We start from the raw sequence: 15,492 nt of genomic DNA on the forward strand, positions 1-15,492 counted from the left end.
CTCTACATAAGAACTTAATGAATACGTGTTTCAGCGAGCACTGGTATTTACCAGTGGCTTTTTTTTAAAGATCTTTGGGAGAATTTATTTCAATACGTAATACGTTAAGAGCCGGGGTATACCTGTTAGTATATATATATATTTGAACTTAATTTTCAATCGATCGTTTTTATACTAGTTGGCATACTGTTCTTGTACCGTTGTTGATACCGATATATATATATATAGTTTCTATATATATATATATATACAAATATATATATATATATATATATATATATAAATATATATATAGTTTCTATATATATATATATATATATATATATATATATATATATATATATATTTTATTTATATATACTTTACATGGTCAAGGATATTTGAATTAGTGCATCACTTATTATATGATACAATTGTATAGCCCCTGAAGGGCTACTAAAAAGATATCTGATATAATTAAATTTCTCTTTGTTGTATATACATATTTGTTTACATATCTACAACAAGTGAGAAGTTCTAGTCGGGAGCTCCATACTAGGGAATACCCTGAACCCTCTTATTCCAATACCAAATGCAGTTCGCGCAACACGCTCGTAGTAAAAATAAATTTAAAAAAAGTTCCTTTGGCAGGGTTCGAACACGCGACAGACCGCACCACTTGCTATGCATAATTTTTGGTTTTTCTTAACCGATCTTAATTAAATTTTCTACAGTACATCTTATTTGACATCGAATATTTGTACGTTAACAAAAAGTGCATTTAAATTGTGGCTTATATTGGCGGGAAGCATAAATTGGTTTATTTACTTGATATACCCTTGTGATGGTAGCGGGGAGGTGGCGATAGCTTTATAATGAAAGATACTTTATATTTGATTTGATTTCAATATCGATTTTTATCGATTTCTTGGAAACACGACAAGTACTCGAATATCGCAATTAAACTCGATCTGCGCGTGGACTAGGAGGAGCTAGGGCTAAAATTTCATGTCTCTAGGTCTAGGTTCTATGATCCTTGCGTTCATACATACGGACGGACAGACGGACATGGCTAAATCGTCTCGGCTGTTGATGCTGATCAAGAATATATATTCTCTATGGGGTCGGAGATGCTTCCTTCCGCCTGTTACTTACATTTACACATACACATTATACCCTTTTTACCCATTTTCAATTGGTTCAGGGTATAAAAACTGCATTCGATACTCAGTTAGCTGTAAACAAGCAATAAACTGGTTTTTAAATTGATCCAGTTATTCATTTAGGCAAGTATATATATATATATATATATATATATATATATCATAATAAGTAAGAATGTATATTCATATTTGCATGGACTTACATACGTTAATGTTTCTGAAAATATACAATTAATTGTTAAATAATGATCTTTGTGTATTTACTGTATATTTACACTTATGCTAATAGAGCAAAGAATGTCTTCAAAGGCTAAGACAAGGCAAATCAGTAGCAGAAACTAAGCCACAGTAATAGTTTGAGTTCCGGTTATTTGGCTGTCAAATGTTCAACTACTTTTACTTTTTGCCACTTAAGCAAGTATAATGAAAACTGCTCTTGTCAAAGTTATTTGACCAGAGGATACCCTCGACACTGCTTTGAGTTGCTGCCAAATACAAAAGCATTTATTTTACAGTAATAGTTTGAGTTCCGGTTATTTGATTGTCAAATGTTTAGCTGAAGTACTTTTACTTTTTGGCACTTAAGCATATACATATAGTGAAAACTAAAACAATTTGGAGTGCTCTTGTCAAAGTTATTAGACTAGGAAAGAACCTCTACCAAGGTTTGATTATCTGAAAAATACACAAGTATTCATTTCTCTACGTACATGCGTAATAAGCATACAGACTGTTAATACACTTTTGGCCATCTGCTCATTTTAAACCAAAGTTCTGCTTCTAAGCATGTCTATACAAAGCTGAAGAAGAGCATGAAGCAGCGTATTATAGACTTTTCGAAAATCAATATATTATTTTTATTATATTTATTTAAATTGTGCACAGCTGGATTGAATTTGGACCAATTGGTAAATTATCGGTGCGCTAATTAACAAGATTCAATTTCCCGGAACTAGATCGTGGTTCGATTGGGGTTTTGGAATTGGAGTACTTGGCATATATTAGACTTATTTTTTGTGCTTCTACAATTGTAAAATGTTCATTCTAAAGTACATATGCTTAATATCTTTTCAATCTGCCAGATATTATTATAAAATAAACAAAAATGAACTATCTATGGTCGTACTTAGGAAATGTTGTCAGGCAAGGCGTGGTTGGTCAGCTGGCTAAATTGTGCAGCTGCCGTAATATTTTACTCTGGAGCATTTGTATTAAGTATAAGCCGGTTGTCGTAAGTTCTAGTTTCTAGGTGCCACAATTTAAATGGCGCGGTCGTGCTCGTTTGCCTGTTTTTATATGCATAAAAACTGCAGCACCCGCCTCGGCGTCTATGGGGCCCAATACAGCAACTGTAACGTTCAAAAGCCGCCCAGTCGGTAATTGCGAAACAGTCACTCCAAGGCGTGGAGAAGGTCAGCAAGTCGGTTGCTGCTACCTTTGTTGTCGTTGCATTCACATTGTTGCCGTTTTTTCTGTCACTGTTCTGATTTCGAATTTTTTAGCTGTGGCTGTAAAGTTTGCTTTGCTGCCTTGGTGAGTGGGTGCGTCTTATATAAACGGAAACTTCAAGTTAGACTCATATATACCAAATGTATACCATATATACTGCGTATAAGTTTTCCTCGGCTACTCTTGCGAACGAACTCTTTGATATAATGAGAATCTTAAATTTTTGTGAAAAACTTAACATATATTTTATATTTTAATCATTTGGCAGGCAGCTTGTTCGCTTCTACTTATAACTTAAAATCAATTTTCAAATAAATATTATTGGACTCTTAATTAAATAACTTAAGTTATTCAGTTAGATAACTATAAATACATAGACAAACTCTAAAAAGTTTTCTTTAAATATTGTTTTACTTGTAAAATATGAAAACTTTATTAATATGTGCGGTTTAATTAATTGAGGTATTTAGCCTTTTCACGAAAGCTTTTTCAACCACCAGGGCCATTAGATCGTAAGCTTTTCTTCATGGCAGCACTCCCATTTTTGCCCAAGCTGCGAGTACAATAGATCGGTTTTTCGACCACAGCAAGTAGATACAATGTACAATCTGCTGTGAAGGCCGTTACAAATGTAGATTTGAGCATGTATGCATGTATTGGTTTTTGGGCTTACAATAGACTGTTTGCTATACGCATTAAAAGGGAAGTTATCAAGGCTGAATACTTAACGGTTCAATGTACACACTCAAAATTGAGGTATTTTTGTCAATGTGCAATATAGAGTTAAATTGATTATGTATTATTATATATAATTAACCAGGGACTGCGATCCTCATATTGCTCTGGCTCTTGCCAATCGGCCTAAAGTGTAGTGGTATTGAACACATACTTTCAAATTATAAACACAGATAGAGGATATATATGTATATATATAATTAAACATACGTTTTCTACATATGACCTAACCAGCTGGTAATACATTTGCACAATTTTATTTTACCCTCTCTACCTCATTTAATGAGTACAAGATATGATAATAGTTTGACACGGCAACAAGATTGTTATAACTTGATATATTATTGCCGCCTATTTGTGAAGTGAATGGCAGACATTTAAGGGGCGCCGCCTGAACCTTTTGCAACAGCATATGGATTTGCAAATGACAAAAACTTTTGGTAACATTAAGACAAATTTAAAGCGTCAATTGTCGGTTGAATTTAATAATTAAGACATTGTGGCACAATAGATTAATTTGTTTATGAAAATGTACGTTAACTTAATAACTTTTTGGCGTAACTATGACATATTTGTGCAGCCAAGCCATTATGACTAACTAAACAAACGTGTATATTTTACATACATTACACAGCAGTTAACCTAGATACCTGTGTATCCACTATAGTCTTGATAGTTCATTCGAAGGGCCCTGCCGACATTCTTATATTTAGTTTTAAACATGTTCCAAACTATGAAGACGCAAAGGCATTCATTCGGAGGGTCTAAATGGTCTTGTGTAAAAGTGTGTAACAGGCAGGAGTCATCTCCGACTACAAAAGGTCTATATGTTCTTGTTCAGTTCAAGCAGCCATGTTGATTTAGATAGTGATCATCTGTGTGCCTTAGTAATGGTTCACAAAGGTTGGAACAGAGAATAGAGTACAGTGTATTTTTTTACTATTGTATTGTAGTCGTTGCTGTTGTTTACTAAGACTATTAGTCTTTTATAAAGAAAGTTAGTATTATTTCAGGGCTTTGGGAATTTTATCTGCTCTATATTTTTGTACGCTATTTCCATTCAAAGTTGTTTTTAAATATTTATAAATTGAGAATGGCCCGTGCTCAGATCCGAATCACTTCAATATGTATTCATATTTTTATATACGTAATGTAAACATGTACTTACCCAAAGATGCTCTATATCACCATCGGTTATTTTATTTCCTTTTAAATCATATCACTAAAATAAAAGAAGTGAGAGGATTGTAACAAAAACAAGAGAGCGAAAAAAAAAACAATTAGGATGCATAAAACTTGGTACGAAATAAACTACGTATAATCAATATATAAAATATATATGAAAATCTGCATTAATTGCAATTGGCTGTTCGGTTCGCACTTATTAAGTCAAAGCTAAAGGCATGAAAAATAAGCATTTATCCCCAATGGTTTCATGTCTTGGTGCTCACTTTCCTTCCGATAAATAAATAGCATGTGTTTAACAATTTTACCAAGCGTGCATACATAGATGCATGTATACAGGCAAAACTTTATAAATATATAAATGTATACGCAATGTATACTCCTTACAAGATGATAAGATTTCCAACAGAACTTGTTATTATAACACTTATATTCAAAGAATAAAAAACATACATTTTATATGAAGTCATAAGAATTACAAAGTAGGGCGATATATACAAATACGTTCTTTTAATTTGCAGTGCTGCGAGGCAGTTATCAAAACAATTAAATAAACCTAATCACAACCTCGCACATTGGAATACCCTTACGATTTTTATCGTAAGGTTTTAATTATCGGAAAGAAACTCGATCTGCGCGGGCACTAGGAGCACCTATATCTAAACTTTCAAGTCTCTAGCTCTTATAGGTTCTGATAACCTTGCGTTCATACATACGGACAGATGGACATACAGACAGACGGACATGGCTAGATCGACTCGTCTATTGGTGCTGATCAAGAATATATATACTTTATGGGGTCGGAGATGCTTCCTTCTGCCTGTTACATACATTTGGATTTTGCACAAATACAATATACACTTATACCCATTTTTAATGGGTTCAGGGTATAAAAAAATTAAAATTTAGCCATCAGATTCGCAAAGCCATATCAATTCATAGTCTACCAGCAAATATTAATAGTTAAAGAGTAACATGTGAGTAAGACAGGTTTTACTCTTACTTTCAAAAGCTTAAGAGATACCGTCGAAGCAAACGGAATTGCGCGCAGCAGATCAAGACAACAGCAACAGTAACAGGGGACTGTTAACTAACAGTCAGCCACAACGCAGACCAAGCTTGGAGTGGAAATCTGGCTTGGTTTGGGCCAGCTGACTTACTTGAAGCACTTGCTGTGCACAGTCGCGTTGGTTAGGTGTTTCGATTAGGACGTGTTCCCTTCAGCGCACGGTAAGAAGTGTTTTGGCTGATAGAATTGGTGAAGTGCAATAAACTGTTGCTCAAGAACACCGTGTGCAAAGTTCAAAACGGTTTGAAGCATTACAAAAATCACATATCAATGTGTTTATAAACCTGTAAGCCTCGACCTGTTAAATTCGTGACTATTATACTCAACTAACTTACTTATAGAAAGCAGCCACAACTGCATTTCATAGTTCAAGAAACGAGCATGTGTGCGCGAAAAAGCTAAGGCAAACGTATTCGGACTGGCTTTACGTCAAAAAGAAAGTTTCGCCAAGAAAAACATCAACAATAACAAAAACTTTCAAGCTTGGCTGTTTGTTTGTTTTAATTCGCTTTACATTTTCTTCGCCTGAATATATATTAGTAGCATATATTTTTTCGGTTTTCTTTAGTGCGACCGCTAAGCAGTCAATATTAGTTTTTGTATTTTTACCAACACAAATGTAACGTAATTTCTTTATTTAAAGGGTTTTTCTTTAAATCATTTTTGGTTGAACTATAGGTTAGTGCAGATTCTTAGAAAGGAAATCCAAAATAAAAAACATATAGTAAATCCAAATGTTGAAATTAAAGTGTGTGTGTGAACAAAGTTGTGATTAAACCTAACGAATGTGCGAATAATTGGGGGCAGTCAGCAACTGCGACAGTAATAACTGCAACCACACATTGAAAAAAAAAAAAAAAAACTGAATCAAAGTGCACCCACAGTAAAGAAAAAAACCAACAGTTCAAGAAAACTGTAACACAAATGCTTGAAAACGAAAAAAATCTAAATTGAAAGATTACGACACTGTCTACATACATACGAAAATACATCAAGCCTTTGTTTGCAGTAAAGACTGGCAATTTTTTGGCTGCTGTTGCCGTGCCGTTTGAATGTCGGCCTGTGCTTGCATTTTGGTATTTCAAATTCTGTGAATTAACCTAAAAAACGCAACTGCAGCAAGAAAATTTACAGTTACAGTGATGCGCAATACCAACAGCAACATGCAGTTTTCAACACATCGACGTAGTTTATACTGGCTTCTGGGATTATGTCTATTGTTATTCGAAACAGGTAAGCTCGTATTTGAATGCATATTAAAAACAAAATCAAATGACTTAAGACACAAACTTGTTGCTAAGAAGTCTTGTATCTTGGTTCTTCACCTAAGACTTTAGGTGACTATCAAGTTAAACAAAATTAAATTGCGAAAATCATGTTTTAGGTAAAGAATTTACGGATGTTATAGTTATGAAATTATTTATAGTCATTGGATGAGACCATTTTCTTTGAACTGTAATCTGTGCTAAGAAGTGATTCTGGAAATGGCTAAATTGCTCAGATCGTCGTCCATACATGTAAATAAAATTAACATACCCTTTTTAACAGATTCGTAAGCTCTACACCAGAGCATTTTAACTTGCATTTTCCTAAGTTGTTCAGAAGTAATTCTTTTCAATAATCGCAAAAACTTGTGAGTCTAAGACATGTATATAATTATATTCTACGACTTTCTTTAGGCTTGACGCTTCATGAAATCAATTGCAAAGCCAGTGCCGTGTTCACAAAATCAACAGTTCATTACTCACAGAGATATTTAATTATGTTGGCTTGCTTGATCTATTTACTTAACATACATATATTCATATGAATAATATGTAACATAATTATTTTCAAGCATAGCATCGAACAGGGCGATTGGCCAGCTCGCACTGTCCACTTAACAACACACAACATATCGGGCTTATGTAAGCTATGCCAATCATTTGCTTGCTTATGGCGCAGATATTAATTACATGCAACACTTGAGTACCGTGAACGCTATATGTTACCAAACAAATTGCGGTTATAATAACTGTAAATAATTTGCAAACACAGCTCACTTAATTTTCTAAACTTTTGAACTGTCGAAATAATAATTTTACCAAATTCAAGTAGTGTAAGTATAATTAGTAGTAGTAATTATGTATTCCTTTACTTTAGAATTTTCTTTGGGTTAAGAAGCTATTATACTATTTTACCCACAATGTAAAAATGTATATAAGACTTTATATAAAATATTTTACTGGAGGCAATAATAAAATACATTTGTAAAGACAATCTAATATTACGTGCACGTATTATTTTCCTTCGTTCAATTTGCCTTCATTGAATTACGAGCGGTGGCGCGCTGCATATTCCACTTTCATTTTCCGAAAACTGTTATGGTATGTATATCGCTTGTTACAATGCATACATACATACACACGAAGTAAAAAATACTTTACCACGTTGTTTGTCTTTTTGGCCGTTTATTATTGTCATTCATTTGTATGTATTGAGAAGACCTTTGGTAATTGTTAATTATTTATTGGCAATGGAATTAAAACGCATTGGCCGCAAAAAGAAATCAACCTAGTCCAGCATATGGTCTGTGGGGTCAGGTGTTAATGCATATAATTACAACATGTTGATGGCATAACTAATACATAAGCATGACACAGTGAAGACGAAAATAAAGACACATTGGTTGGTAGCCCTATAAGCTGTATATGATAAGTGACATTATGATTGTGAAAGCCAGCACGCGCAAGTAAATTTATTTTCATTCGTGCACTGATAATTATCATATATAATTGTCTAAGGTTGGCAAAGCTCTTTTTTTTTAGTAAATTTTTGGACAGGTGTCCACTCGGACACAATATAAAATATTGTTGGTTACTTTTAAAAAAGAAAAGCTAACAAGAGCAAGTAATACCTTTATACAACATTACAAAAGTATTATGTCTTATAGTTTTATAGCCACTAACTCCCAATTCCACAGATGTTTTTGACCTGTATAGCTGGTGTTGTACGAAAAATACAGTCTCGCACAGTCGGTTGAACATAATTGAAATGTTCTTATGCGTCTAAAAATAAACTAAGTTATTTGGCTAAACATGAACACAACTTTATTAACCGTGTTAGTTTACAATAACTGCAAGGGTTTTGAACGGAACACCCAACAGATAAATTTTCCTTCCTCTTTATGAAAAAATATCAATGCCAAATAATTTTTCCTTCCAATGCCAAATGAAGTTCAAAAGATGCACATAAACGAGAACTGTAAAATTACTTCACGACTAAAGATAGTGTCAATGCACACCGTGCGAAACTGTTGGTACACGCGGAAGGGCATCATTAAATTATTAGACTAGTTGACATGCCTGTCTTGCTTTTACTCTTAAACTATTGTAATCTGCAAGTGGTGCCTTTGTGCATGCATATGGCGTAACACAGCTTATAGCGCTTGTAGCTGTTGTACACTTTCGTTTTTCCCACTTGCAGCTGATCGCAACAAAGGCAACACGCGCCCGGCGAACATTCATAAATATGAATAAAGTATATATGCATATAGTATATATGCATATGTAGTGCAAATATTACGATAGGTTAGGGTCTATGACATCTTACAATTAATAATAATGGAAAATTGAATTAAATTTTTATTTGTAACACGAGTGGAATAATGAATCATCACATCGATGAGATTTTGGTAGGCAAGCGTCTACGACACCTAGCTTCACAACAACCACCAAATCCTATTTATTGTATTTTATACAATTATTTTTTTGATGGCGCAACCTACCTTGAATTAGTTGTCTTTCCTTCACATTGTGTCCACACATAAGAAGTACACATTGTCTGCTGCAGACAAACTTATTTTCAATGTGCAATGAGCATGGCTGCACTCTCACAACAAGCAAATATATAAAACTTTTGACATCTCTATAAATCGTCTTGTAAAATAGCAGCAAGTTGCCTTGACTGGCACGTCTGCTCTAGTTAACAGCGTCACACTTGCCTCTGCCCCAGACTCTGCGTCCAGAGTGCTTTTTCTCACTCACGGTGTGTAGCTAATGGTTGAATGCCCGGTTAGGATTGCGTAAAACTCTTAATTTTTATGATTATTTTATTCGTGTTTCCCATTTACGGCTCGTTGCTTATAGCACACACTCACTGACACAGGCAGGCACCCGTAACGCTAGCATATGAACTAAGGCGTATCTTTGTAATTGATTGAACAAACTGTGGTCCCGACATTCTATTCGCTTACTTATAATAACCAAATCAAAATATATATGGTAGATACAATTATTTAAGTTGAAGCGCAAAAGTGTGTGGCAACTATAATAATTAGACAGTCATATATCCATACATCATTGTCATAGAGTTATATACATACATAATTAGAACAACCAAATTATTCACATTCCTTTTAAACAGCTTTTATATAAGCTTTATTGTATTATGTCATAACTACCATTCGTCAATGCTGCAAATGTACATTTTAATATCAGATGTGTTCACCAAATGTATCTGATAATCTGTGAGATAATCCGTATGACATAGTGACAGGTTATGTTTTAATATAAGCATTTAAGGATTACGTGGGAAACACGCCTTCAATGAATTTTGACAAAGGTTAAAGCTGATCGAATAGAATATATCAAATTTTAAATTCCATTCCCTTTTCATAGAAACGCCACATAAGTGTTGGTATCTTTATATGTATCTAAGTGAAATAAACAACTGGCAAGCATGCTTTGTTTAACATGCGTTTAGAATGTTTATGACATTCCTTAACACTCGTATAGCTTATATTTATTTAGGAATCCCTACTTTTTTTACTAATCCACTACCCACCGTATATAAGTACTTGTGTAGTGCAATTACGTGAATACAGTGGCAGTTACAGCTATAAAGAGAAGTAGACAGCAAATAATTCAAGGCTGTAACTACACACAACTGCACAACAATTTAGAAAGGCAGTCATGCTAAATGATTTTGACACCGTCATGGGTCTTGGGCGTACAACGATGCAAGGACACAGTCCAATTTAAACGACTTACCATGCCTGGATCCCGAGTGGAAACGTATGCTTGTAAAAACATACATATAAGTAAAGGCTGCTTGCCATACTTGCAAGTTGCAATACTAATCCATGCAATGGTGCAGTAATTCATATTTGGCCCTCAAAAGCTATGGCTGGTTGAGGATCGACTTTTGTATGGTATTCAACTGAATTTTAAAATATCTATGCTTACATACAACAGATTTACCAGCTACCATTTTGCAACGGCAAGGCCATGCATTTAATTCTCGCCTCTGTAAATTGGCAAACTTATAAACTGGATTCGAGCAGATGTTCAATGACCTTGCAGCTTATATTTTTGTTATTGTTTTCAGGTGTATTCCGTTAAGTCAGCTTCAGCACTCAAGGCCATCAAGGGCAATTTTTCAGATGCAGGCAGTAACCACATCTTCCCTGGCTACCCACTAGCAACTTATTTTATTTCGCATAATTTATCAAATATTTTTTATGCAGCTTGTGCATGATGCTAACCTTTCACTTTCACTGCCCAGCAGCGCATACTTGTTACAGCTGTTTTAGCCGACGACGCGAAGTCGGTACCACAATGACAAAGTATTTATCGATTAACGATGCTAGCGTCTATTATGTAAGGTACTTACTCCCGTCCGTCTGTCAGTGAGCTGCTCCAATAAGTGAAGAAAATGTAATGATTTGTGGAGTGAACTGATTATGCGTTTATGCCTTTTGGTATTTAACATGCAGTGGACGATTAATCATCCAAAGAGCCTGGCCTGTCACGTTAGTCAATCGAAGCTATCTATGCAACGCATTTGTCGAAATTGTGTCAGATGCTAGATCATGAAATGTTTATTCATACTACAAATGTGAACTGTAGGTCTTTACCAGCACACAGCTGGTCGAAGTTGGTGATTTTCTTGTAATTGCCATATAAGTCAATTAACTGATGCAGCCATTCATGTTTTCGGTTAGTGGTTTGGCTTATTGCAGCAACGCCGTCAATTTGGTTAATCACAGCGGGAACCTGATGTGGCCCGCCACATTTTCAATACCACCAAAGCATTGAAGGCGAGGAACAAAAAAAGAAAAAAACACTTAGTAACTGGTTCCAATTACAAAGTAAAGTTTGATGACATTATGCTTAGTCTCTTGCGCCTCTTTATTTGTTATAAAATAAATTTATTGACGCAGTTTTACTGCTTCATGCCACCGGCCAGACGAGCTTCAACTCAGCAACCAAAGGCCACTTGGCATTAAAAGCTGTAGGTGAATGTTGCACTGTACATACAATATATACATTATCAAGTTTATTCCAAGTCATTGAACTTTTTGTATGTTTCTAACAACTATTTACAACAAAATTTGCTTATATGCAATCAAAATGTATAATTTATAAATATATTTGAAGCGCCCATATTAACTAAAATGCATTCTATTAACGACCACATATAAATAAATTTTAAGGGAACTTGAGATTGAATTTGAAAATATACCGTATTATATGAATTTTATATATATATATATATATATATATATATATCTAACAGTAAAGCTTCTTACTTTTGTTTAATATATCTATTAATTATCTCGTTTAATTTTTGTTTTTATATCGGAGAGGATCGAGTTTATTTAACGGTATTAAACGGAATGACATGTTTAACTCGTTTGCACACAAAAAGTCGACAAATAAACTGTGGATGACATTTTAATTGTAATTTAAAATTGTAGGTCTAATTGAATAATATAGCAATACCCCATATTTAATATTTCCGAACTTAAACATTTTTCTCTTCACAAATTTTAAAAGGAATAATTCGACTGGCTCGTCCCCAATCTATAGTTTACTTACGATGATTGTTCTAAGCTTATTTGTTTTTACACAAAGAAATGTTAAAACTATTAAAACACAACTATATATTAAAGTTTTATAATAATATAGCTTAAGGTTGTTAGGTTGGAAGTATATAGAAGTTAATTCAAACTATATTTATAATTTAAACTATAACAAAGTATGATAGAATGTTTGTTGGACTTGACAAGTAATCTACATAGCATGAGATTTCACCAATTTTTTTTATTATAAAAATGCTATAAATTTGTATTGTCTGGCAGGGGACATTGGAAATTCCACAGGTATCCGACGCGTCATCAACAATGCGTAGGATTCGCTGCTAATGTACTATATCACTTTTATACTGGCAGTTGCAAACAAGGCTTACCACTTAGACTCGATGCCTTTATAGATCCAACAACTGCTGTCTGAAGAACGCCTTCTTGCACTTTACGAGATGCTTTTGTGCTGATTGCATGCCAACAATAATTCTTAAAACGTTCATTGTTCACTATCCCGCCTAAGTTGTCTACTTTATGTCCTGGCATTGTAGCAAAAGGCTGTGTAACACATAGCTCAAAATGGTAGATGTGACACGGATAAGTCGCATGTGTACATACATTGTGCGTGGAGACTGACTTGCAAGATTGTGTGTGGGTTTTTATATATTTAAGATTTTTATTTTTGGATGATATCGACACACAGCCGATTTTAGTTTAATACCTTACACACACTCATATTTTGGTCATTGAATTATTAAAGAGGCATTAACCAAAAACAAAGGTCCAGCGTAGCCTAAGGTGTAAATGTATATTATGGATATTTCCAGGCGGCTTCGATTAGCCCATGATCAGATATTGGCCTTCAATTTTTTGTCAGTATCTATTTATAAAATTATCAGTTGACGCTACTCTTTCTTAACTTATTTTTCTGGCCAAAAAAAACTCAATAATTGTTAGACTTACACATACAATCATGGAAACCGGATAAAAGCCCAACAATTTTGAACAAATAATATTCGCTTAAGCGATCGCGCTGCAAAACATGTTATTAGTCATCGCATTATTAACAGAAATAACATAATAAAACTCAAACAAAACAACATGTTCTCAGGGAGACAAGCATTGTTTCATTTAAGCAAGTGATATAACTTAGCACACAGCTATCGGAAGTATTTGGTCTATTCAACGCATTTATGTATGTATTTACTCTTGTAGATTGCGTTTTTTAAAGAACACGCGTTAAAGTCATAGAGAGATAGCGAATCGAGCTCCCTAGCTCAAATTTACCCTACTTCTGGTAAAGACAACCACACAAAACCTTGATTTTGATTTTTCACACGCTTGTTTGGCTTAGCTTTCAATCAAGCTAACAAGGGCTTTGTATAAATACATACTCATATATTTGACATATGTATATAGAAAGCAGGTTTTAAAAAAAATTTTGAGTTACTTGATTTATGCTGCTACCTTTTTTTGGCTTTGCTAAATTTAGGTAGGACTGTATGTCGCTGTGTTCACCGTTGTAGATAATATTATAAAATCCGTCTTTATACCATGCTTATTAAATATAACATATGTTCACGAAAAATCTTCAATCAACGGTTGATTCTCATATAATTTTCGTAATATACACCCAAATTCACTAATTACAATAAAACAAGTATGCAATATGTCTCCCAGGGTATTAAGTCTTCGGCACCACGAAAATAAAAGTGAATTCTGGTTTTTTAATTTGATGTTTAGTTCAGCTGTGACTGCACCGCTGTGGCCTTTATAATATTTGCTTTAACTATTAGACAGTTTTATTAAAAGCCTTTTATGAGTTTTCGTAAGCGAACGAAAAAAAAATACATACAATACACGCATAAGTACACACATGTTTGATAACTTGTATTTTATCAGGTTAATGTGTAATTAGTTAAAATATTTAATAAACATTTGGCAGCATGACCAAGCTATCAATGATACGAACAGAAGAATTGGGCAATTTAAAAATCGCTTTGTTTTAAATTATTATCTATTTTTAAATCACTCATAAAATTGTTGAAAAATATAAAAATTGTTATATATATATAAAATAAATAAATTAACAGATATTGTTTGGCTTCTCATTCTTTTGTTCTTTAAACCGTGCAAAGTAGCTCGTTTGACTAAGCTAAAATACGAATTTCGCGATTTTCCATATCAATGACACCGCTGTCTACGCTCTCTGCAATAAACATTACTTATTGGGAATTGCCTTTTACTTGTCTTACTTTACAAAGAATCTCAATTTGTTGCTTAATTACTGTGCCTAAAAGCTTTTTCAGATTAGTTTCAATGGACTGCAATATATTCTTCAGACCATATTGATGTTCAGGGGCGAAAAATATCAGCTTCGACTCAACGTTTTAAAAACAAAAACATTAGATTCATAGCATTGACACGCTAAGGGCTCTATACTATAGTTTAAGATACAATTTCATGAGGTGAACCCGAAAGGAAATAAACGACTACAGGGAAATGTCTGTAGTATTAATCGATGACTATACGAGATGAACGCAAACACCCGAGTCCACATACCGTTAAATTGGAAATAATTTAACGCCTTAATTCGCATGTGAATAAATGTTGTGTATTTGTATTTGTGTGCCCAGTCTGCTGCTTTTGCTTTTACTTCCAATATGCGTGGCATCTGCTCAAGTTCAACGTCAAAGTCGAAAAACAGGCACGGCTTGTTCGTCTACAGACTAACGCTTGGCTCCGACCAGACCAAGTTTGCATTTCAACACAACCTGTAAGTAACCACTTTCCTTGTTTAAATATAGTAAACCCAATGTGCACATTTTTTAGACAAAAATGTAGTTGAAACATTGAAACTATGAGATGCCATGCAGAAGGATTACTACTTAAATACTAACTGTTGCTGTTTCATGTGACCCAAATGATGTTTCTTGCCGATTGTTTTGATTACATATTTGATTTAATGTACATTTTAAGTAGTTCATTGCTTCCCTATATTGACTGAGTGACTAAGGTGAAGACTATTTTTTTTGCTGATTTTTGTTTGTTTTAGGTATGTACCGAAC

The 15,492-nt window shown here is 34.0% G+C and overlaps 1 protein-coding gene across 16 annotated transcripts in view; it reads left to right on the top strand.

The window, feature by feature from the left end:
* The first annotated feature begins 2,539 nt into the window (after positions 1-2,539).
* Positions 2,540-15,492, top strand: part of Cda5 (Chitin deacetylase-like 5) — a 37,520-nt gene continuing 24,567 nt past the window's right edge. For 5 of the 16 annotated variants that reach the window (XM_070209252.1, XM_070209256.1, XM_070209257.1 and 2 more), the window contains exons 1-2: positions 5,648-5,741; positions 6,715-6,813. In XM_070209252.1, coding sequence (XP_070065353.1) covers positions 6,723-6,813 — 91 coding nt within the window. In that variant the 5' untranslated portion in view covers positions 5,648-5,741; positions 6,715-6,722. Of the gene's footprint in view, positions 2,676-5,646; positions 5,742-6,223; positions 6,657-6,699; positions 6,814-15,492 lie in introns of those variants that run through there. The other 11 variants (XM_070209245.1, XM_070209254.1, XM_032438802.2 and 8 more) reach the window with 9 other exon arrangements.

The sequence above is a fragment of the Drosophila virilis genome, chromosome 4 (assembly GCF_030788295.1).
Source record: "Drosophila virilis strain 15010-1051.87 chromosome 4, Dvir_AGI_RSII-ME, whole genome shotgun sequence".
Classification (NCBI taxonomy): domain Eukaryota; kingdom Metazoa; phylum Arthropoda; class Insecta; order Diptera; family Drosophilidae; genus Drosophila; species Drosophila virilis.